Source organism: Brachyistius frenatus, unplaced genomic scaffold (genome assembly GCF_029030835.1).
Source record: "Brachyistius frenatus isolate BFR_SWC_R1_liver_20210118 unplaced genomic scaffold, ASM2903083v1 Contig_62, whole genome shotgun sequence".
Lineage (NCBI taxonomy): Eukaryota > Metazoa > Chordata > Actinopteri > Embiotocidae > Brachyistius > Brachyistius frenatus.
In genome coordinates this window covers 55,363-80,599 of record NW_027210661.1, presented here as the reverse complement: position 1 = coordinate 80,599, position 25,237 = coordinate 55,363, and the positions used below count along the sequence as shown (strand labels likewise).

Here is a 25,237-nt window from a genome sequence, read left to right as displayed (position 1 = left end):
TTGATGGTGGATAAATTCAACAAGATCTTTAAAGCTGACGTTTCTGTACTGCTGCTCCTGAATGTTACACACCAGAGTCCTCCATCTCTCTCTCAACTTGTATGGAAGCTTCATGACAATAGCCTTCATATTTGCACCATTGTTCATTTCTTCCAGATAGCTAATATCCATCGTGGCATTGCAGCATCTAATCAGAAAAAGTGAGTAAACATTTAAGGATTCGTCATCCTCAGGTTTAATAGAAGCCCGACTTAAAGCTTTGTCCATGTAAGCAACTGCAAGTTTGCGGGCATTTCCGAAATGTTCCTTTAATAGCTGCTCGGCTCTGTTGTTTCCTGTCTGAGGATCCATGTGAAGACAGCTTCTAACGAGCTCCCTGGACTGGCCACTAGTGAACAGCTCCATGTAGTAGAGACCATCTTTGTTGTTTTCTGTGAGATCCTCCACTCCATGCTCAAAAGCCCTCGTAGTCAGGTGGGTTTCCTTTAAAGGTGGGAATATCCAGAGGTGGCAGCGGAGCTCCATTTTGTTGTTTCATCAGTAGTTCTGAGATATTTGCTTGCTTCTGCACAACACTACTTAATGTCTCCACAACGTTGTCACTGTTAGTGTTCCTGGGTGGCGACACTGCTGGGCCAGAAATACTTGGCTGTGGGTTGGGAAGCTGGATGTGATCATCATCCATGAAGCTGGAGTGCTCATGCCTTGTGCTTGATGTTAAGCTACCCACGTCCACATTTCTTCCTTGTGTTAAATGAATTGCTGACATACAGGAACCCTCAAAGTTTTCCATCACTTTAAGTTTAGCATCTAAAGCTGCTATGGCGGTTTTCAACTCCAATTCCTCTCTTTTAGCCTTTAATTCAGCTTCCTACTTTTCTAACTCTTGTTTCTGTTTAAATGCAGCTGCTTTAGCCAGCAATGCAGCCCTTTCCACGTCTGCCCAAAGATTAATTGATGACTTATTAGATGACACAGAACTCCCACTTCCCGATTCACTTCTTTTACTCCTTTTACTACAAACGGATGTTACTGCCTGACGGTTTTACTTCCTCTTCACATAGCTTAGCTTGCATTGCAAATTCTTCAACCAACTCTGCCCACTTTTCATCTTTAGCAATGAGCAGCCTGGCCTCCTGCCCTCTAGGCTCATACCACTTGAGCCGGTCCTCTTTATAGTCCTCCTCAGTCATGAACTGTTCCAGAGCGTCATTTTTCTCTTTAAGTGCGTTCAGCAAGTCTTTGTACTGAATTTCTCATAGTTGTTTTACAGTGCCAACATTTGCATGTCCCTTGTTTCATTCACAGAGTCCACAAAGCATCCGCAAAGAATCCACAAACGTCCATAAAGCATCCACGAAATCCACGGAGCTCAGTGACGAGCGAGTTTTTCGACTATTGTACTGTCCAAATCTTGACCAGGGTGAAAACTTCCTTTCCGACAAAAAAATTCCACTTGTTGATCAAAACAAAAAGGTTTGTTTTTTTTCCACAAAAATAATGTTTCCACAAGAATTGTTTTCCATATCCTGCAAGTCTAATAAACAAAATTCGAAACGTCCACAATGCAGCCAAACACGGTGGAAAAACTGTGCCGCTCCACCACCTCTGCTCTTGTTTCACTGACTGTGCCCCCAGACACTCGCTACGCTGCGCTCTATCTTCAGCGCACCTAACGGGACAGGTATGTGATTTTCAACTTGAGAGAAAATTCTGATTATTCAAAGTATATTTCAAACAAATGTAGTAGAAACAGAAATATTTGAAAAGTAGCTGCAATATAACTGAATATATATTTTTTTATAACAATAAACAATATTTAGCTCCTCGCACTAATTTGGCTCCTACAATAAGCTAGTGTTTAAATTTGTGTTGCACTATTTATATTTATATATATACTGTCCTGTTATGAACTCCTCGTGCTAATGATAAAATGTAATGTCTGTTTAAAACTACTGAACGTGTGCATTTAAACTATGATATTAAATGTAAGAATGTGAGCATGTAATATGTTTATTCATGTTCAGCAGATGGTTTTAAAAAGTAAACATTAATTTCATAGTAAATGTTTAAAAAGAAAATCATAATTCATGATGAAAAGAGAAATGTTATTACATAAGAAATACTGTACAGTGAAACCAATTCATTATTGTAATTGCTGTTGGGTCACAGCAGTAAAATGAGAATTTGGATGTGATTTCCAGTAAGGCCTTAGAGAATTGAATTTTGTGATAGAGTAACAGCCTTGGTTTTATACAGGCTAGGTTTTAGAGTTACCTGGAAAACCCTGTAGATTTTGGATTTGGATTCTCCTTAACGAAGGAGATGGCGAGCCACGTTTAACCCAGAGGAGTTGGACCACAATTTTTTTGTTGTTGAACCAAAGAGCTCTTTTGAACTAAACTGACTTGACTGGACCTATCGGACTAAAAAACTGTTACGACCTCAACACGGTATCATCATTTATTCTTTATCTTTATCATCGTTTGGATCCAAAGAACTCTGAGCTGTTTGCACTAAAGAGACAATTTTCTTTCATCACCTGTGATATTGATAACAAGTTCATGAGTGTTGTGTTTTTAACTTGCTAAGCAGTTATTGTTACTTTGAATGCATTAAGTATTGCATATGTTGAACCTAAAATGTGAGTGTAAATAGTTTCATGTTTTATTGTTTGTTAAAGTTTATTTCCCATTGCAGTTGAACGTAACCCTACGGCTCCAGTTGATTAGTGTGTCTGTTATGTCCTTACAACCTCTCCCTTACCAATCTAGATACTGGTCCAGAGTGGGTGTGGTCAAAGATGGTTTATATGAAAAGGTTGTCACTAAAAATGTCTCTGACCAGATGAGGAGTCCATCTCAGTTACAATAAAAGAAAATGTCCTGTCCTTCCAACCAACACATCAGATACCACAGCAGGTACACGTGAATATGACCATACTGATAACAATTTCACAAAGTGGTTTTATCTGATCAACTTTCTTGCCTCCACTGAAATGAGGTCGTTCATTCTTTGCAGTGATGCACTTTGTCTTCTTCTCACTTTAACGCTGACTTTCCCTTTCACACCAAACATCCTCGCGTATTTGCAGAGTTAACTCTTCTCACCGATGTGACCGGGTGGTGAACTTTGCAGTTCAACAGAGAGCAGAGTGGGAGCAAAAAGGCCACATGTAACTGAATAGTTACAAAACAGAGAGAACAGATTAAAGTAAAAGGTTTTTTTATGAGCCATTTCCCTTTGCTTTGCAAATGTCCTACACTAATGAACCAGAGTAACGCTAGTCATTGAGCAAGCAGGCTTTCAGAATCAAACACAGCCTTAATCTCAGTATCGAAGTGATTGTCCTGCTCAACTTATTCGACTGAATAACAAAAATTTGTGCACTTTGATAATGGAGGAGACAAAGCTTTTATTCAACGGTGCCGTTAGCTGCTTCTGATTATACAGTGGTTGAGATATATTATTTTGTGAGAACTATAAACTCCATAAGGAAGGATTCTGTGATTTGCTGGTCGAGACTGGGCTGAATTTTCAACTTTTGTTTACCTCTAGATTATAGACCCCTGTTGCCTGACAACGCCACCTAGTTTAGGGAGCCTAGAGCTCCATACAAACACAGGCTCTTTTAAAATCAGGGGGAGAGCGGCAGGGATCACCAAGACATAACTAAAAGATGGTAAAAAATGTTGTATTTACAATTCAATTCAATTCAATTTAATTTCTATAGCGCCAAATCACAACATAGGTTATTTCATGGCACTTAACACATTAAAGTCCTTACAACAAGACTTTACAACATTATACAGAGAAACCCAACAATTCAACAATTCCCACATAAGCTAGGAGGGGGAAAAAAAAAAAACTCCTCTTTAAGGGAGAAAAACCTCCAAAAGAGGGAAGGAAAACTCCCTCTTAACAGGAAAAAACCTCCAACAGAACCAGGCTCAGGGGTGGGCGGAGCCATCTACCTGACCGGTTGGGGTGAGAGGAGAGCAGAGAGAGAAAAGGACAGCATAGAGATAGAAGAGAAGAACTGTTGGTGGAGACGACAAGCGCAGGACAGAGACATGCAGCTCCAGAAACTACGCGAGCGAGCGAGGGAACTGAATGGAGACAACAGATAATAAGAAAAAGCTATGGGGGAGAAAAAGATGGTGAGTTATGAGTCAGTTAAAGAGTAGGAGGAAAGAAAAGAAGCTCAGCGTGTAACGAGGTCAACGATCTAAAACCTATAAAATAACTGTGCAATTAAGAAGTTAAAAGTCAGTGTAATTTCAAAACAAGTTAAAAAAAAAAAAAAAAAAAAGAGTTCAAAGTCCAGCTAAAAAAGGACCTGCTACAAAATGAAAAAGAGTTCAACGCCTATTGGGCACTTTGGTACTGCCAGCACTCGCGATCTGTCCCTTTAAATCAAAAGAGCCTTTCCAGGTGAGGGGATCAGTGACTGCAATCAGCCTCATTAAAATCAGAGCAGCCCAACAATATGTCTGGTAAAACCGTAGGTTATAAAAAACATGCAAGTAAAACACCACAATGCCAAATAAAAACAACCCATGCTAAAATCAATGTAAAAGCAAACAATTTGATTCCCAGCAAACATAAAACAAACGGTCTACACTGCAAAAAAAAAAAAATATGGCTTACTCTCCTCCTGATGACAAAAACACTGTGGTCTCCCTTCAATGAGTGCAGTCATGATAATATGCAGCATTGCTCCCAACACTGTTGGTTTACACCTTGAAAACATCACCCTCCTTAATCAGGTCAATACAGTTTAGTTTTAAAAGGAAAATTGAGACTCATCTTACGTGAGCCTGCTGTAAACACCATTCTGGGATTATGTGCAATCAATAATAGCCATTTAAGCAGTTTATTAGTTTAGTATCAGTCAATCAATCAATTAAAAGCTGTTGATCGCTATCAATTTACTATGTATTTTAAGTACCTGATAGCCTAACAACTGGACTTTTCTGTACACACTTTCTAGACAGGAAGCCGGCTACTGAAAGCTCTATGAGTAAACTGTACATCACTCGATCAGTGTTCACCTAAACCTGCGCCCTGGAGCTCTTCCTGCGCCGCCGACAGCAAGTGCCGCTGACAGGGTCACTTCTAAACGCCGCCCTGACGGAGGAGGCACCGACTGGGTGGACGGGGAACTTCAGTGGGTTACTTCACTGCCTCACTAAATGTTGTAGGCTGGTTAAATACGGACTCTTCTCTATGTGGATCGCACACTTAAACCAACTGCGCCGCGCAAGATTCTGATGGATCCTTTGAATTCAGCGAGCCTCTCTGGGTAGATGTGGTACAGTACTGTGTGGCTAGTTGTAGAGACGGGTCGGTGCGTGCGTGCGTGAGTGCGTGCGTGTGTGTGTGTGTGTGTATGTGTGTGTGTGTGTGTGTGTGTGTGTGTGTTTGAATGTGCTCTCCTAGAATAGTAAGCCAAAGGAAGAAGAACAAGGAGAAGAGGAGAGGCGGTATCGGTTTGTGCCTTGTTGAAATTCAGGGTGAAGCAAATAGATCGTCTGGAACAGATCGATCAGCGGTTCGCGCTCCCTTTGTGGATTTGATGGATGTTTGATCAGTGGATGTGATGCCCATATATATCATCGACCGAAAATTTCCCGACATATCTGGTAAGTCGCTCACGCTTCCCGAGCGCTTCTTGTAACGCTGTGCCATTTATGTGCGTCGGTGCCAGTGAGTGTGTGTGTGTGTGTGTGTGTGTGTGTGTGCGAGCATTATTTTTTGCGTGTGCGCGAGAGCCGGTTGGGTGACACGGGGCAGCGTGCACCAGTTGATCATGCCACCCCCCTTGGAGTTCTCGACGTGCAACAGGAGAAGAGGAGATGAGGAGCTGGCACGCATTTAGCTGCGTCCTGCTCGGCTGCGAACCGCCGTGTGTGCTGCAGCTGAAATATATATATATATATATATTTTTTTTATCACTGGAGTTTAACACTTTGATGAATTTGGTCCTATCAGAAAACCCTGTTCCAGCTGGGTATCCCTCTTGAGCTTGTGGTATTGGTCCACTGATGGTGATGTTGCTGTAAGTTGTCTGCTATATCCCTTTAAAAGTTATTTTTACCGTTGCATTCATAGCGCTATTACAAAATCCATTAGGAAAGCAATTTACGAGGTGGACTTCATTCCAGCAAGATCATAGCACCATCGGGCATCAATTCTCCAAAATGATTTTAGCCTTCAGTGTGCAGCTGAAAGTCATATCCCAGAGAAGGTGTTATTTTCAGTTCAACTAGGCCACATTCCTGTACTTATTCACACTCAATTCAGTACATGGCATATTCATGGCACACATGGATAGGTTGTAAAGAAGTGAGTTTGTACAAGTTGTCTGGTTTTGACCTGTGTGTGTGTGTGTGTGTGTGTGTGTGTGTGTGTGTGTGTGTGTGTGTGTGTGTGTGTGTGCGTGTGTGAGTGCGTGCGTGCGTGCGCGCATGCAGATGCACGTTTTCAGGTGTCTCAGCGAATGATGTCTTTAATTTTGAAGGGAGTTTGTGAGGTCTCGAGAGACACGGGGCTCTTATGTGTCAGTTATAGCATGACAGACAGACGGAAAGACAGTTCTGACTTTCAGTGGGCTACTCATTTCACAAACCATTGTCTTAAAAATGCAAACACAGCAGCACATACCATTCAAAATGCACCGAGAGCCACATCATAAAAGGCAAAAACACTTCCTCAATCCTCCAACTGGAGCAGTAGCAGTAAACACATATTAGACATTCCTCCGTCTCACCCTCACAGAGTAAACATCAGACATCACTGTCATATGCCAACACGGCCCCTAAATGACCTAGAAGTACGGTGATGACTGAATGAGTGTTAACTGACTTTATTCCCAATTCCTAAGAAAGAAACCCAGCGGTAAGCTGGAGTAAGAGGGATGGTACATCTAATGACATACAATGAGTGCTCATACCTAACATGCCTCAGAATACTGAGAGGGAGTCATTTCAACATGATTTAGCACCTCCGTATCCCACTCACTTTTGAACTTGTTCTTTTTTTCACCTCCTTCCCCTTTTGCTCTTTAAAAAAAAAAAAAATTGTATTGCTTCTCTCTCGTTATCCCTCCTTCCTTTATACATTTTGCAGGTATTTGATTCCTTGGAATGCAAAGTGTCAGTCCTAGAGGGAAGGATGTACAGCCTGTCCGACACGCGTGTTTTTGTCAGAGCTGTCGCTCGCAGACCAACTTTCTGCCACGGCCCCTCCTTCAGTGAGAGAGGGAGGCCGACAGGAAGTTTTGATTAACATATCAACTCCTGTCAACCTACTGCCTCGACTCCTCTTTATATACCTTCAGTCGCTGGGTTTTCCTCCACGTTTTCCATTTGTCTCTATGCCAGTTGTAGTATCGCATTCAGTCACCACTAGAGTAAATCTGGCGACCCGTTGCTGATGTCATGCTTGCTTCAGTGCTGGTGTGGAGTTGGGAAAGCAGCCCGCAGGGAGCTGTAGTCGGTGTGGGCAGTAGTGGCTAACCAGGTTGGATAATGACCACAACCAGGGAAGTTTACTTTACATTGGCCTACTGTTCTACGTGAACAGGACTGATTGTGGATTTGACAGTCAGCAAGACAGCAGTTGTGTGTGACAAATAAGGATGTGCGTGTACAGTGGGTAAATGTGTGTCTGTAGCTGTCTATTCATTCAGAGGAAGCTATAAAATACTTTTTCCTTTGGTCAGGAAGTGCTCTCATCTCGGCCTGCATGTAGAACAGTCCCACCCATCTGTACGGGCACCTCACGACACCAGCGTGAAAAAGTGTGTGCGAGAGCGTGCCTGTAGATGAGTGTTTGTGTGCAGCGATTGCGCAAGTGTGTCTGTGCAGCGTTGTTAAAGGATTAAGGATTAATTGCCTACAGAGATAGACTTAACTGCTTGTTACAGGAACTTTGTAAAATTCTCCCTCGGCCCCCCGAGAGGAAAACAATACTGTGTGGTGAAGAGCAGAGGAAGGGTCTCGCTTGTTTTCTGTTCCTCAGAAGTGTTTTTCTCGTTTAGTTTTTTGGTGTGGAGTGTAAAGCCACGAGGGTAAGAACGTCCATTGTTCACCCCTGTCACTCTAAGACTGGTAAAAAAAAAAAATTGTTTTTACTGTATTTTTTTTTACTGTCTTCTTATTGCTGACACGTCTTTTATCTCTCTTTCAACCTTTCTCTTTTCTTTCATATTTCATCTGTGTTGTATCTAAAAAATCAGGAGACTTAACTAAATGTTTGCTTCCTTAATGTCACAGTTAATATATTTCATTTTAAACGAATAAGTGGCCAAAGAGCCAAATTCCTCACATTTAAAAAGCTGTAAGTAGGTGTCGTTTCACTTGACTTCAAAGATAACTTGATTATCAAAATTGGACTTGAATGATGCAGACAAGATAAAAATGTCCAAGATGATTACATATTTCGAAATTTCGATTATTGCCTCATATTGTAGATGAATTATACTTTTATTTTTACCTTAATTCTGTTGTCAAAATCCCTTTTTCTTCTCTTCTATTTAATGATTATTTCCATTATCAGTTAGCTGAGCACAATTTTTGAATTCATTAATTCTTTGATGATAAAATGTCAGACCACCATTTTTTACAGCCCAAAGTGACATTTTTAAATTGCTTGTTTTGTGCAACCAATGGTACAAAAGCAAACATTATTCAATTTATAATGATTTAAACAAGCTGCAATCAGGCCATGTTTGTTTGATCAATGACATTTAACTGATCATTAAAATGGTTGCTGATTAATTTCCTCTCAGTCGACTAATTAATTCAGGCAACTCTCCCCAGGTGAGTTGATACAGCCGACGGCTGAAGGAGGAGACCTGAGAATGACAGAGACCAACACCCCCAAGTCGGCTAAGAAGCCCCGCTGGACCTCCCTGGAGATCGGCCTCATTACTATCGTCTCCTTGCTCTTCATCATCATTGTTGCCCTCATCATTCTCTTTGCTACGCAGAAGACTGGTGAGTCTTCAGAGTCTTCCGGCTCTGTTAGGACAGACGACTTGTGGTGATAATGGAAATTGAGAAACGTGAAACCTTGAGAGGCGCTTCAGAAAATACAATTCTAAAAGTAATATTTGTCAGGTTTGTGTTGATGAACGTTTGGTAAACCTGATAAAAAAAAAAAATAAAAAAAAAAAATCCAATCAAAACAAAGGTAATTAATAACTAATAAATACTTTTGACAGATACAAAGCGCTGAAGACGTTCTCTAGTTTTTCACCTCAATATTAAGTGATTTAAATGTTGCCTTTGTACATGCACTGTTTCCTCCTGAGTTCATGGTTAATGGTAAGCACAAAGGAGCGTGTTCAGGAGCAGTACTTTGTTCAGCTTTTAGAAGACACTTGAGCTGTGTGCTTTTAAAGTATAGTGCAAAAGTACATCCACTGAACCAGAAAGAAGAAAGCAGTGTGCAAAGGTCTCCTTAAAAACACGATGATGGCTCAAATTTCAGACTTTTGTGCAAACTATGAAGATTTACAAAAACATTTTGCTGTAAATGCCATCAATTCACATAATGAGTAATGGATTACGTGTAAAGGACAATATGAAATTGAAACAGAAAGCCCCCCCCCTTTTTTTTCTCAGTGGGAAACCAATCGAAGCTGCTTAAGATCAATATCATCATTAAAGTATTACTTTCTAAATCATAATATTTAGGCTTTTCTACTTGGATATTAAATTTATGAAGCTGGTACTCAGAGGTGACACGAGGCTTATGTTACCATGATGAGGAGTGTTATTAATAGCAAGTCCAGGGACGAAAGACTGCAGTTTAAGAAAGTAGTATTAGATCAACACTGATAGTGAGCAGCTTATTTGTTGGTCTATTGATTAATTATTGACAAACTGAGCAAGTGTGAAGTTCAGCAGCTTAAGAACGCAAAGATAAGTGAATGTAGTTAAGTTTGATGAGGTCAAGGGAGCTTGTGTGTGTGTGTGTGTGTGTGTGTGTGTGTGTGTGTGTGTGTGTGTGTGTGTGTGTGTGTGTGTGTGTGTGTGTGTGTGTGTGTGTGTGTGTGTGTGTGTGTGTGTGTGTGCGCTATTGTTGACTTATTAGGTCTTGTGTTTTATAAATGAGTAAACTGCCATGTCAGGGAAATGAGGAAGTTCAACATGAAGCAGAGTATTTCAGGCCATCTGAGGAGTTTGAGGTTATATGTGCAATAAGGATGACAAACAAACACAAAGATATAAAAAGGAAAAGGAGAAGAGGAGAGAGATGAGCGTTTGACAAATGACTGACGACTGTAAGAAAACAAAATCCCAGCGAGTGATCATTTGTTTTGTATTTTCCTCTAGATGAAATCTGCACCTCAGCTGACTGCACGCAATCAGGTAAGCAATGTGTTTTCGTGTTCTCTTTGCCGTTTCATTCTGAAGCTTTGATTTCTCAGAGGAAGACAAAAGAGTGGGAAAACTGAGACTTGCAGCAGAAGCCCGGGGATTTACTTCTGAGAGGAAAATGGCTACTTCAACTGTTTCCTAAGTCAGACAGTGATCAAACAAAGAGTCCTGATCAGCAGAAACATGTTGCAAAAGGTTATTGTTCACAGACCACCGCAGGACTAATCTAAAAGACAAATTGAGAAACTGAGAACACCCATGAACACTTTACCAAATCCATTAGGATATACAGTGTTTTTGCAACACGCCCAAAGCTGTTGCATTTCAACTTCACCAAGTTTGGTTATGGAGATTTCATAATTTAACTGTGAGTTTCCATGACCACATGATTGCAGTAATAAGCTCAGACCTTCTAACCCATTTTCAGATAAATTCTTCTCTAATTTCAGCATTCCTGCTGCTAGAGATGTTACTGATTTTCTACATTATAAACTTCATACATTATCACTTCATTTTCTCACTTTGGTAAAAAAAATAAAAAAAAATAAAAAGAATGTTCGTCATCTTATTTTTCATGGAAAAAAATAAACTGCAATAATAAATTAACAATTCATAACTCCAACTGTGTTTTCCAGCAACAGATGCCAATTCATTTCTGATGCATTTTTGGGGAGCCAGTGTCCCAATTCAGTCATATTTGACAGACAGCCTTGTCACAAGCACTCCCTGAGCTTGCTTGTGTAATTTGTAGCTAAAAAAAAACCAAAAACCAGTTACTGTACTGGTGCTACCAAATTGCCGTCCTTATACGGGTTTATCGTTTCACATGGCTGCAAATATTACACATTTACTCGTCTCAATTTGAAGAGCATAATGTATTGTTCTTGAGAGCGGCACATTTGATTTTCAAATGTGCTTTTGTGGTACAGTGTTTTATGTCTTGCCACAAGAGCAGCATGAAATATTTTGGCGAGCGTCCAAGGCCTTAGGTGGTACAAAGTCTCGACTGCGTTTTTCTCCAGGTTGTTCAACAAAATGAAAAAGGAGCCTTGAATATCCTTCTTCAGCTGTTCCAAGTCAACATCTTTTAAAGGAATAATTCAACATATTGAACATTTTGGAAAGGCTCTTTTTTTTATTTGCTCTCTTGCTGATAGTTATATGAGAAGATCAATTGCACCCTCATATATATGCATTTATTATACGGCCTCAGCCAGCAGCTGGTTAGTTCAGCTTTGCAAAAAGGAGAAGCAGCTGGCCGGGTTCTGTCCAAATGGAAGCACCTCTTAAGCTCCCTAATTATTGTGTTATATCACTTTTGTTCATTTCCCATAAAATGAACGCGTTAAAGCCGCCTGTTTTGTTTCATTTATGAGGGATTAAGTGCCAGACTTGACTTTCTGGCTGTCTCAGTGAAAACATGACTGGCCCTGGCAAAAAAAAAATTGTCCCACACATAACTTCTGTAATATAATGTGTCAGTTTTCATTCAGATTAAATAAGGTACATATAGTGTGAGTGACATAAAAGGTAAACGTTAGAGACGGTGCCAGCTAGCTGCTCTCCTGTTTCCATTATTTATGCTATGCAGAGCTAAAAAAAAAAAAAAAAGTGTCCGGCTGCGGCCTTGTATTGAACAAGTACATATTTGAGTAGTATTGATCTTCTCATCTCTGACTTTGGAAGAAAGTGAACAAGCCTATTTTCCAAAATGTCAAACGTCAAACTATTAAATGGTGTGATGGCTGTTGTCACTGACTTCTCCTTGTTAAGCAGGCGATCTAGTTGCCAATAGAAGAGGTCAGAGGACAATGCATAATGCTATACCTGCAAGGCTTTTCCTGCTGTACATTTTAGTGTCTTTAGGCCGTCATTTCCTCCACTTCCCTGATCCTGTTTCCTTCCATACAGCGTCTCGTCTCATTGAGAACATGGACGCTAGTGTGGACCCTTGCGACAACTTCTACCAGTACGCCTGCGGAGGTTGGCTTAAAAAGAACATCATCCCAGAGACCAGCTCTAGATACAGCACCTTTGACATCTTACGAGACGAACTGGAGGTCATCCTCAAAGGTTAGACACCCACACACACCCACACGAACAAAAGAAATATCTGCATGCAGAAAGACCTCGACACAGACAGGCAGGTGGACCCACGGAAGATGTGTTGTGATTAGAGTGAGACTACTGTAGTCAGCCAATTAAAAAGTTGTAAAGCACTTTAGAACAGTAAGTCATTTTCAGTCCACTTCCTTTGTAAGAGAGTGACTCATTTCAGCTGCTTAAAGAATACACTCTAAAGAGGACTGTCCTTCAGGGACTGATGCGCTATAGATATCACAGATAGATGGGACTTCAGGTTTAGGACTCTCATATGAGCTTGGAGTTTGTCAAAATAGCTGGTAATATCAATGTGTGTGTATAAGTGCATGGAGTTCAGGCTGTTTTCTAATAAGGTCAACACATAATAGCCAGAAAAAAACAAAATGACAAGTTTCTGTGCATCTCAGATTTGTTTGCTATTATTTTTTAGGTGCCACAAATGTGAGCCTTGTTAGTGTCCTTGTGCTTTGGTTGATACAAATGGGATCAAGTTACAATGTAAATGTGTGTCTGTGTGTGTGTGCGTGTGCGTGTGTGTGGGAGAGGCTCCACACTCTACGTCAAGCTGTCCGTGAGAAGGCCAGTCGGGTCCTGAACTGGCGGTGCTAAATCTTTATGGGGCCCAAACTTTCCACGAACAACCAAAACTCTTCATCTACCATAAATTCACAATTTATATGCCGGTACCTTTCACTCTAATAAAGACAGGGTGGAGGGAATGTCTGCAGGAGAGACAGAGTGATTCAGAGGGGTGAGACGGATTGATCCTTAGTGGGAAAGGAAACCAGGGTTTAAAGTGCAGATTGACTCACGGTCTCAGATAATTTGCAGCAGCCTTGAGCTCTTCATCTGTCCAATCTTGAATGAAAAACACAGTTCTTGTCTTTCGACAGAGCTTTTTTTTTTTTTTTTTTGTTGCTCTCTGCCCTTGTGTTTGTCATTGATGACATGCAGATTTGTATCATTTCCCAAAGGATAGGGAACCTATCAAGTCTGTAACTTTTTTTTATTAACCTTACATTTGACTTTTTCTGTTTTGGAAAACAACTCCGTAAATCTTGTTAGTGGCACCCTTCACTATCCTCACTTTCATTTTACTTCTTGATAAACACCTTTTCACGGATCAATATAACATCCATTAGGGTTTAGAGATTGCTTGTAATGTAGTCAGCATTTCTTTCTACGCCTTTCGTTCAGAGCGTTGTAGTCGTGGTGAAGGGCATTGTTATTCATTCTGTGTAGTGTAATTAGAAGAGTGTTTAACTTTAATTCTTACTCTTATTTCTTCACAGTGATTTGCTTGAAAATGAGCTCCTCCGAATTCCTGCCTAGATTTCAAATGACACCTTTATCAAACAGCTTGACAATTGTATGCAACACAATACACTGGACCTTTTTTTTTCATTGCACATTTCTGTAGAAAAACATACAGCCCTCCTGTTCTGCTCTGTTCTCCACGGCAGTCTTAACACTCATAAAGCTCACACGCGGGGGAGAAAAAGGAAAATAAACATTGCTCAACAAGGAACCTTTTTAGGCATTTTGATAGCGTATTTGCATTTACGTACATAGCGCGTCTCTGTGTGAGCATGTGGCGTCTTTTTACGCTGCTGTATTTTTGACACGAGTTGCTTTATCAGGTGTATTTGTGATGCGTTTTCTGAAAACAAGAGGAGAGGGAAATAAGGGGGCAAAAATCAACTTCTGCAAGTAAAGCTAAAATATTGGGCAAAGTGCAAGGGTTTGCCGTTGTAGAATCTTTGACCTCAGAAAGTAAATGCTGTGTTCAGCACGGAAAAGAAACGGAAAGGGTCTGCCAAAGAACTGGTCCTAATCACTCAACACCTTAAATCCCCAGCAACCGTCAGTGTTGTCTCATTCCTTCAGGATATCTCTCTCACCAGTCAGAGCTGGAATGTCTCAGACTGTACTGTACACGTGTTCAGGTTCACTTCGTGTGGGCCCCTCTGTGTGTTTCAGAGACTAATAAAAAGGGAACACGGTGGTATTTTTGATAATACTTGACAGTCCAAAACAAGACATGGGCATTCTGCTGTCTTGGAAGAGTTACAGACTGACTGTCTCTAAAGTCGAAATATTTCTGAATGACTGATGTGCGTCGAGCGGGCGCATGCCGAGCGAGGCCTCATCACCAGAGTAGGGACCTTTACTCTGGGAGTGACATCAAACATGCGACCTCTGATCCCCGGGCTGGCTGGCTGGCTGGCTGGCTGCCGCCTGCTTGGATACCAGCGGCCACTGATGGACAGATCCTTTTCCTGTCAACAGCTGCAGGGGCCTGGAAACACCTGGACACCGCAGCGCTCCAGGCTGCATGACAGCCATAAAAAAAAAAACGAAAAATGTTGCATGCATGTGTATGTGTGCGAATAGCTGTGTAGATTTGTGGTTGCTTGTAAATGCCTTGAATTGTTCTCTGTTGCCGTAAAAGGCCATAAATGATTCATAATGAGGATCTGCGCGTGACCTCAGCAGCGTGTGTGTGTGTGTGTGTGGGGGGGGGGATGATTTTCCCCCTCTTTCAACTCAGGTGTGCCATACTGTGCAATGATTTGCCCAACTGACCATGAGTGTTTTAATTACTAACTAGTTTGTGTCAGGCAGAGGAAAGAGAGAAGTACAACAGGCAGGAGGGGAAGGGAAAAAAAAGAAAAAAAAAAGAAGCATTTTCATAAAGGAAAAAAACAACAACAAAAAAAACAGAAGCAAGGAGAATGATAGTGGATGTAATAGGTGGGGAAATGCGCACAGAGCAGGAGGTCTTTGACGTGAAGTGAAGAATAGTTGTGCTGCCAGAGGACAATGGAGTATTGAGAAACTCTTTGAGGACGGATTGGGAAATGTGAAACAGCATGTGGTCATCATCTCCGAGCTAAGCTCTATGTGCGTACATCCAAACGTGCGTGAATATGTGCGTGAAACCTACGACTGTGAGCATTTCCGCACCAAATGAGGTGTTTCTTGTACGACTTCACGAGTAAATCTCGCTGTATAGAGAAAAGTATAGCTGTGGGTGTGCAGCGCACGGAGCTTTTGTTTCTCGAGCATCAAAGGATGTCCGTGAGGTATCTGTGTTTTTCTGGCACGCCGCGATAACACTAACTGAAACAGAATGTACGTCAAACAATAATGACGACTATAAGACTTTTGAGATAAATGGTTTTGTTTATTTGACCTCCTCGTATCAAAATTCCCATCAGAACCATTGCACAACAGCGCAAACACTCTATTTCTCAAAAATATATCAAATGAAGAGCAGAGCAGATGTTTGCGGCCAAGGAAAATAATATGAAAATGAATGCTGTGGTTCTTAACCAACAAAAACATCTTGAACAAAAATCCTGGATGGAATGTTTTTGCCAGCTAGCTAGCTATGAATAACAGGAAAGAGTTTAGACCTCCACTAAGGTCAAATTCTCCCGTCATGACAGAAGCCTTATGTACAGTGAAAGTGGCTATAAGGGCATTTTGACTAAAAAATAATCAACAGAATTGGTTTACGATACAGATGGACAATATTTGGTTTGATAGTAGATGGTAGTGGAAAAGACGGGAACACCCAAAAATCATTGGTTTTACACTTGCTGTGAACTGTATTTACTAGCTGTATATTAAGGGACACTGCTGAGCTGGATGATTGCTTTCAGCAACCGCTGTAATGAATTTAGCTTCACAGCTGCAAAGTGGGATGAGTCAGAGGTGCAGATCAGAGCTCTCAAAAATCCAAACTGTTTTTGTCACTGCATGGGGCACAAAACTCCATGTGCAATTTGAACATTTTATTTGTATTATATTTATATTTTCATTTATTCCTGTTTTAACAAAACGTAAACCGTGGCTTTTTAATCACCTCTGGAGACACGGGAATTTGAATTTAAAATGCAATAATTAGATGTTTTGTATTGAAATTGAGTATGGTTGTAGCTGACTTGTCCTCTTACATTTTTTATGTGGACAGACATTTCTCCTTTTATTAAAGAGGGAATTTAGGGACATGGGCCCCAAAAATGAGCCAGTTGTTTCCAGACCCTAATTTGCTGCGTGAATATATATAGGTCTGGGTACGCTCCAAAGGGAAGCGTTTGCAGTCATTGCGCCCTACTCAAGGGGCAACCAGTGGTGACATCGCCCATTCGTTTGTGAACAGCCAAATTCAGAATTTAGTTGGCCCCATCTTGCTAGTCCGGAGCGGTTTGGAACAGGAAGTTACCATATTTGGACGAGCTGGGGGAGGAGGGAGCGGTGGCTCTGAATGATCTGATTGGAAACCCGACGGCCTGTCAATCAAACAGACACGCCCACAAAAATACAGCTTTATGATGCTTATTCTATAATTAATGAGGGATTATTTTCAGACGGACCTCCAGAAAACTAAAAAGGAGTGACTTTAGCTAACAACACCGAGATAACTTGTGGAGAAAATGGTTTCACTACGAATTTTATTAGACTAGTTGAATGGGCGTCTATGGAGCCGGAAGCTTTTTGGAGCCGACCTCTAGTGGCACTCGGTGGTACTGCAGCTTAAGGCACTTCCGCATCGGCCTAATTTTTCAGAGCCGGAAGCTACGTCCACTTTTATATCCAGTTTATGGGCCTACAGAGCGTAGACCTTAATTATTAAACTATTGGATCAGCATTAACCAATTGGCATGCGGCGAAACTCTACCACCGTTGCAACTACATTTATTTAAAAAACCCTGCATTGCTTCAAATGTCATTTAACTACTAATGCTGTTTGCTTATTGGTCTTCTTTTCAGAGTGGCTGAGCAAATGTTATCATAAGTGAAAACTGAAGCTGTGAGCAACAGTGTGGTGGAGCCAGGTTACATCAAAATAGTTCCTCTCCCCAAAATCCGTCCTGTATTTCCTAACAACTACAATGACCTCAAAAAAAAAAAAAAGTCTCGCAAAACACAAATCTGACTACAAAACCAAACTAATCTCAAAACCAAAATCAAACGAGACATCTGTAAAAAGTATCACAGTCAATTTGGTTGCTGGTACATTGAGGGAATTTTTAATGAGCAATTATACTAATTTGCATAAAAAGGAAATGTGTAATCCTTTGCCAGATATGTTTCTTTACGATGGGTTTATTGTCCCTGCAAAAGCGTAAAGCAGTGACTCATCACTCACAAAGACTGTCAACATTTTCATTTACAGCTTCTGTATGTAATGTACCCTAAATATATCTTTAATAATCATACATTTGGAAGCAAAACCAGCAACACTAATAGCATTGCAAGTAAAATGTCTTGTGGAATGAGAGGTAGTCAGGGATAAAATGGCAATGCACAAACTCAAACTTCTGATTCTGTATCGTGCTGAGTGGTTTGGTTCAAATTGACGTGATGTCTCAAACAAAACATCAGGTTTCTCAAACAAACATCAGGTGGCACAAAATCCATTCTCAAATAAATCCAGATATGCACACACATGGGGCGAGAGAGGGCACGGCGAGAGAGGACGTGAGAGTGTGCGATAGAGAAAGAGCAAAAGGGTAAACCTTTGCTGTGGTTAAACATTAGCGCCAGGCAGTCAGTAATCCAATCACACACACATGATGTGTGCCCTTTTGCAGGAAGCGCCCTGAAGGGTCTCTATCTCAGGACTTCATTACAATTAATTGAGCACATAAATAGTGCACATATGGTAATGACAAATTGGGAGGATTAGAAAAATTGAAAGGGTAGAAAAAAGGCTGATTTGAAATGTAGTCATGCAAAAAGTGAAACGAGTAGAAATATGGGAAAGAAATGAGTAAAATGACTGAGAAAATAATATGAATTATAATAAAAGATGACGATTCAGTACTGAATTATACAACGAGGGAGTATTTGCACATCTTTTTGTTCTTCAAGGTCCGTGCTTCAGCATATTCAATTTGAATTAAAGCAATGTGGTTCAAAGTCTCAACTTTGAGTTCCAGTCTCAGAGTTGGGTTACACTAATATTAAAAAAAGTGGATAGAAGATACAGGCCTGCAAACACGTAGTGCTCAAGCGCTGAGGGTTCCAAAGTAATTGGGCTTCCAAATGTTTCTTAAGTGGCTGTGTGTCGTTTTAGTCTCAGTCAAAGCACAAAAGAGCTCGTTTGTGGACTCGAGATCTGCCATTTGCAGTGAGGTGAAGTTGTCTGTCAATAACGGGAACAAATGCAAGGGAATATAAGGCAATAAGGAGTTTCAAATTAATAAAAGGTGGGCATTTCAAACAGAAATATTATTCTATCCTCCCTGTGAACTATTTAATTATTATTTGAAGATCCCCATTAACTATTTATAGCTGCACTTCTAATACCTACAGAGCAACACACTTTTCGGAGATATAAAACTATCAAAACCTTTTACTGAAATCTGGCTAATGAATCAATGATTTATTCATCTGTAAGAGTGTGTAGTACCCATTCATTTATTTCAAACAATCTGCTGAAGCACCGTGGAACTGTCCAAATACGTACGGTGTGGACTCTGTTTCAAACCTGCTAAGTTGAAAGACAGTAGAGGGGCTATGACATGATAATCTGATGTGACATGTAGTAAAAATTAGAGTCACGAAAAGGATAAACCTTGTCTTGTGTATGCTAACTGTTGTTGTTGTGACAGGTCTGTTAGTCACAGAATTATAAAAAGGGGGAAAAAAATATATAATTTTTCCTCATCTTTATCTTTTGATCCCAATTCAGTGACACGCTTGATGTCTTGTTGGACTCGGGGGAGATACTCCTGTCAGCAGCCCGTGTAATTTAAGCTCCGTCCTCTTTCCTATATTGATCCTGGTGCTGCATTGAGATGTTTGATGGTGTGTATCTGTTGATCCCCTTCCATACAAATATTTCATAAGTGACAAGCTACTGTAGTCACGTTGAGATATGTAATGGCTTGACAAAGTCAAAAGGTTGTCCTACTTCTGTGAAAAGTTTGGCAAGGGCTTGAGTGTAATGGACATTTATTCATGTTAAAGTCCCACAACAGTTTTGACTAGTAACAACTCTAGTAATTCAGTAAAACGTCTTCAAGGGCTCGTTGCTTTCTTGCCGAGAGTTAGACGCGATGACTGATGCCACAAAACTCGGCCCCCCCTGCGCCTCCAAGATGTTCTCCTCAATTTTTGTATCAAATGTTTGATCTGAACAGTATGAAAAAGTATCCAAAAAAAAAAATCCCTTGTATTAACCCGATAGGATACTTGTTCTTAATAAGTGAGCCTAAGAAGTGCTAGTAGTCAGGAGAGAGCCGGGCAAGTTGTTGTCTCTCCAATTTATGCTAACATAAGCTGCTGGCTGTATTGAACAGACAGTTGTGCTCATTTAACTCTTGGCAAGAAATCAACCCCTTAACATTTTTAACAAAACCTAATTCTCTTTTACAGTTTTCCCACATAATTCTCATTTCAAAGTTTGAATTCAGTTTGGTGAATGTATTGGATCTGAGAGAAAAATAATTTATTTTCATTGAACTGTATTGCGAAAGACGTAGGATTAGATTCGGGCATGTTAGGTCACACGTGCTCGTGTTTCCCTCATGGTTTGTCTGGTAAGATAAAAGCCACAGGCAAACTGACTGTAATCTAAGTTTTTGTATTCTTTAAAGACAAAAGGAGGCTGAGTAATGGGTACATGCAATGTACTGAAGCACACAACGTTTGCACAGTTTCGCTTGGCCAGCCAGCTTCATTTGGTGGATGTCAAGAAGTGGCAGCCTTGTGAATGCAGAGAAGACACACATTATGAAATGCTAAGCTAGCTGACACCAGTGATTTATAGCATTTTTTTATTCATTAAAAAGCTGCCTTTGAGCAATAGTACTGAGAAAAACTAGAATAGATGACAGACAAAGGCTAACGCCAAAGCTCTCAATTCATTTCCCTCAATGCTAATGCATAATCCTGAAATGTTCACATAAACGCATGATTATGAATTGATGACACAATTTACAAATACTGCTCATATTAATTTGTGACGTAAATGTATACGGCTTCCTAATGACATACATTTTGAAACTGGATATTTGTTTCTTTTTAATTGTCATTAACAATAGCAACAGCAATTGCACAGACAGGAAGTTTATCACAAGGCACTTAGACACTTAGGGATTTACATAATGTATTATTCATGACACACTCTTTATAAAACACCCACACAGTTGATGAATAAAACTCTAAATAAAAATCCGCAGGTTGGAGGAAAGGTAACAGACTGTATTTTTTTTTTTTTTGTACACAAAGATAGATTTTAAACCCAAAACTAGAAAAAACAAACAAATCTGTCGCTGTCCAATGGTTGAGAATGAACTGTAAAGCTTGAAGAAAAAAAACGTGTCTTGTACTGCTGTGTCACTGAATTATGACCAGGTGTTATGAATTCATAGTATTACAAAGCACTTGGTTAAGTAAGCATTTGCTGTAAATTAGAGCTGGGCGATGGACCAAAAATCATATCTTAGTATTTCTAGGTGGAATACACGATATATATATCTTGGTATTTTATAGTGGGCTAAATGCTCATTTGCAAGTTGAAGTCCACATGCGAGGTGTCACAAGAACTTTTTTGTAAACAGAGTGTGAACAATATGAAATACGAATAAGACATATAAGAGAGGGTTACCAGCTGTGCATTAAAACACACACAAGTACTGATCGAGCACTCGGAGCACACTCCTTCTTTTAGTGATGTTCTTGCTGTTTACATTCATTCAGCAGTTAATGATGATCTCTTTCTCTCTCTCCTGTTCCCTCTTGCTCGAGGTGTCTTACATTTAGTTATTCCTACTTTCTTTAGTGATAATGGCACATGTAATGCATGTAATTTATTGGCGTTGTGGCGCAGAGGCTCAGTAAATTGGAAGCATTGGTCCACAGTAGGAAAACTCAATCATTAGCTATTGATAGCCAGTGTTAACTGAGCAGGCGTAGCACCTACTCCTTGTCTGAGGCCAGCCTCCAACAGAAGCCCCCGACTAACCATCACAGACTGTAAATAAAACCGTAAATAGCTTACTGGTCCAAAAAGAGAAGCCAGTGTGCCTTAAAGTACAATACTGTACCACTGAGAGATGCTTGCCATGTGTCCGCCATAGTTGGGTGAGTATGGAGTCCTTTCTTTCTCAGTCAGATCCACCACTTTCTTGTCCCCAGTTATTCTAAAAATGCAAATCTATGTTTTGGATGGAATGTGCATGGAAATGCGTGAGAGAGTAAAACACGCAAACATTTGCGCGGCTCTACGCGGGGAACGGCTTATGTATCGCAACGTCAAACTATAATTATATAAACGGTATTGTCTTATTCTACATCTTGTTTGAAAATATATCGCTAAACCTAAAAAGGTCAATATACTGCCAAGCGCAAATGTAAATCATGGTAACTGGAACCAACGGAAGAGAGTGCGCCACCAAGAAGCCCCAACATACTCCGACTGCAGAAAAAATGCTGTGAGGAACTGATAAAAAGGCTCTTGAGGTCACATTCAATGTTTTCTTATTTTTGGTTGGTAAATGACAAAGCAGCAGCTGAATTTGTGCTAAAGTTTGAGATATCTCTCGAGTGGGTGTTATATTTCCCCAATTTGAAGGACATACCTTCAAATAAGATCTACCGGTATCACAACAATACAATACACTTGCCTTCACCGCAGTGGCGTTCAGAGAGCTTTAAGATTACCGTGTGGGTGTTACACTGAACTTTAATGATGCGAGAACTCATTAAAGCTCATCCTCATGTTCAGTGCTGCTGAAAAGTGACAGCAGTTCCTGAAGGAATAGTTAGACTTTAAAGCTACAATATGCAACTCGGTGCCTTCAGGCAGCACAGGAAAAGTGTACTGGTCCCATTGTCCTCCCCCTCAGTTGAGCATGTTTACACCCAACACTTATCACTCATTTTGATTAGCCGTCTACCTTGAAACGCTATCAAGCCTGAGGCTGAGCTAACTGGCATCCATATGCCCACAACGGGTGTTGTGGAGGCAATGAACGCAGGCAATAAAACAAGCAGTGGTGTTCACTCTTGTTTTTAAATGACCTTTTCCTGACACACCTTCAGCTTTGTTGCTCCTTGATTTCGTCCCACCTCTTTTCGTACGACTTGCATGGTCTGAGCTCACTCGCTCCAAAATGATTGCCATGCCGAGAAGACAATTTACAGCAGCCAGAGATTGGAATCTGTTACAGTTTCTGTGACAGCGTTGACCTCCACAACAAATGACCCAAATAATCTTAATCACTCAAAGGAAAAGATGAATTGCAGTGCAGTGAATATAGAATTAGTGTGTAATGATTTATTTAATCAGTCAAAGTAAAGCCTGGCCATGCACAGTACAAGGGAACATTTTTACTGAGTATACCAGCTACTGTTATATACGAACCTCATAACCGCTGTTATCTGAAAAATGTACTATTCTGTTTGGGATTTTCAGGTAGCAAAACAACTTTTAAGTGAAATTTCTGGTTGTAGCTTTTTTTTTTTTTCCCCTTTAAATGCATTCATGACATTTTGTTTTCCAATTTGAATAATGACATTGTCTGTTTTGTCTATAGCCAGGGTTTGAATAATCTTTGCCGGTGTGAAATACTTTATTGGTGCTTTTGGACAACATGCCTTAAATAAAATATTGAATTGCATCTGGACGACAGCTGTATTCTATTCTAAAGCCACGAAGATATATATTAAAAAAAAAAAAAAAACTGAACCCGAGGTCATATACGGTCCTCTTTCTTCCCTCAGTCTGCATTACCACAGGTGCGGTCACTACTCCTTCATCTGTCTCTGTTTCTTTCTTTCATGCTTGCTCTGTTTCTCTGCTCTATTTGCAGGTGTCCTTGAAAAAACTGAGGAGGGGGAGGCTGCAGCACTCACTAAGGCCAAAACACTTTACAAGTCTTGTACCAATGAAAGTGAGTCAGCCGGCACAAAGATGTTAACTCTTCCTTTTTGGATCTTTTATTGTCCTAAAGCAAACTGACATTTTTATAAGTGTATGAAAAATATCTGCCTTCCATTCAGTTTATTGGATCGTGAAGCTGTCATGAAAACGGTCACATTTTGTAAGCTTCGTTAGTTTAAAGAGCAATAATTACTGTCATTCAGCTTGATACAATTAAATGCTTTCTTCAAAAGTACTTTGGCTTAAAAGTCACATTAGTAAACCCCTTAAACATTCACAATTTGACAAAGATTAATTATGCTTGGTTGAAAAGAAAAACATGTAAGTAATAAACAGTAATAAACTTTGATTTAAAAAAAAAAAAAAAATTTTTTTTTTTTTTATTAGTTTTCTTAATTTGTATTTAATAAATGTATTAACCACCGAAAACTCCATTATTTTTTTTGTTTTTGTTTTTGGGGGGTATCGATGCTTCATTTAAGGTTTAATTGAGCGCAGAGGTGGGGATCCTCTGCTCAACATGCTGCCCGATGTGTTCGAGTGGCCCGTTGCTGTGGACAACTGGGAGACCAACTATGGTAGCCAATTTTGTTTTTTCCACTGTTACACTGCACGACATCATTTATGGGATTTCTTTCTTATTCACTTCCTCTTACATCTCGTTTCTTCAGGGAGAAGATGGAGGTTGGAGGACGTCATTGCCAAGTTGAATGAGAAATATGGAACTCAGCTCTTGGTTAACTTTTTTGTTGGCACTGATGACAGGGACTCCAACTCACATATCATTCATGTAGGTGTGCACCTGTATCTCTTTCTGTTAATATTCATACAGAAACCAACTAGGGATGGGTCATGACTTTTGGATTTTAAAGTAGTAAATCACCTAAAAGCTGTTTGCCAACTGCCATTAAACAACCAAGAAGGGGAGAAGTAGAACATGTTATCAGCAACAGCATTACAAACAGCAGAAACATGAAAGACTGCAGCTGTTAAAGTTCTGGTAAAAAAAAAAAAAAAAAAAAAAAAGCAAAAATGAGGTGCCAGAAAAGCTAGCAGATCACAAGAATATTACAGCCATGCACAGTCATTTGAGAGCGAAGCCCAAAGCAGACGGTAATCCGCTGATCAATCATCAATGGATAGCGAACAACGACCTCATGTCAAAGATGAACGCCAAAGACATGCTTCTCATCGGCTAAGTTATCGAAGTTCAATTGCATTTGCTGAGCCTGATTTCATGGCACGAGTAAGTCTCCTTCTGTATGTGTCATACTGCCGAAAGGGAGAAAATAGTCACATTTTTGCCGGTGAATAACAGCAACTGTAACGACGACTCTTTTGGCACACATGAATGTGTAAATTTTTTCGTCTCCTTCCCTTTCCCAGTTTGACCAGCAGACAAGCCTCGGCCTCTTGTCCAGAGATTACTACGCCTGCACTGGTCCCTATGCAGAGGTGAGCTAGAAGTTAACATGTAAGCACATGCACACACAGTCCTAGTCAAGACAAGGCTTTTAACCAATGTACAATGAAAACAGCTCCATGTGTTCAACCTGGCCACTGCCATTGAGTCTGGGTTGCATGTCCCCTGGAGTTTGTTCTGGGAAACATAATACCCGTCAAACGATGAGGTCATCAGCTGAAACATCAGCAAACTAATTAATGTTGTGTTCATTACAGCACTTACATGCTCGAGTGTGTATATAATGGGTAAAAACATGCTCTGAGGCAGTTAGTGGTGATTAAAATCAAAGGGGAAAAAAAACGATGAAAATCTGGTGGTCTCAATCCAGAACAGATGTGTGTGGTTGGAGCACACATCCCCTGCTCTGGTTTTACC

The 25,237-nt window shown here is 40.3% G+C and overlaps 1 protein-coding gene across 1 annotated transcript in view; it reads left to right on the top strand.

The window, feature by feature from the left end:
• Window positions 1–5,115: 5,115 nt before the first annotated feature.
• LOC138625392 (neprilysin-like) overlaps window positions 5,116–25,237 on the top strand; it is a 33,035-nt gene continuing 12,913 nt past the window's right edge. Inside the window, exons 1-8 of the mRNA XM_069706276.1 lie at window positions 5,116–5,645; window positions 8,826–9,002; window positions 10,347–10,382; window positions 12,303–12,464; window positions 23,327–23,407; window positions 23,880–23,975; window positions 24,069–24,187; window positions 24,784–24,852. Of these exons, the coding sequence (XP_069562377.1) occupies window positions 5,603–5,645; window positions 8,826–9,002; window positions 10,347–10,382; window positions 12,303–12,464; window positions 23,327–23,407; window positions 23,880–23,975; window positions 24,069–24,187; window positions 24,784–24,852 (783 nt within the window). The 5' untranslated portion in view covers window positions 5,116–5,602. The remainder of the gene's footprint in view (window positions 5,646–8,825; window positions 9,003–10,346; window positions 10,383–12,302; window positions 12,465–23,326; window positions 23,408–23,879; window positions 23,976–24,068; window positions 24,188–24,783; window positions 24,853–25,237) is intronic.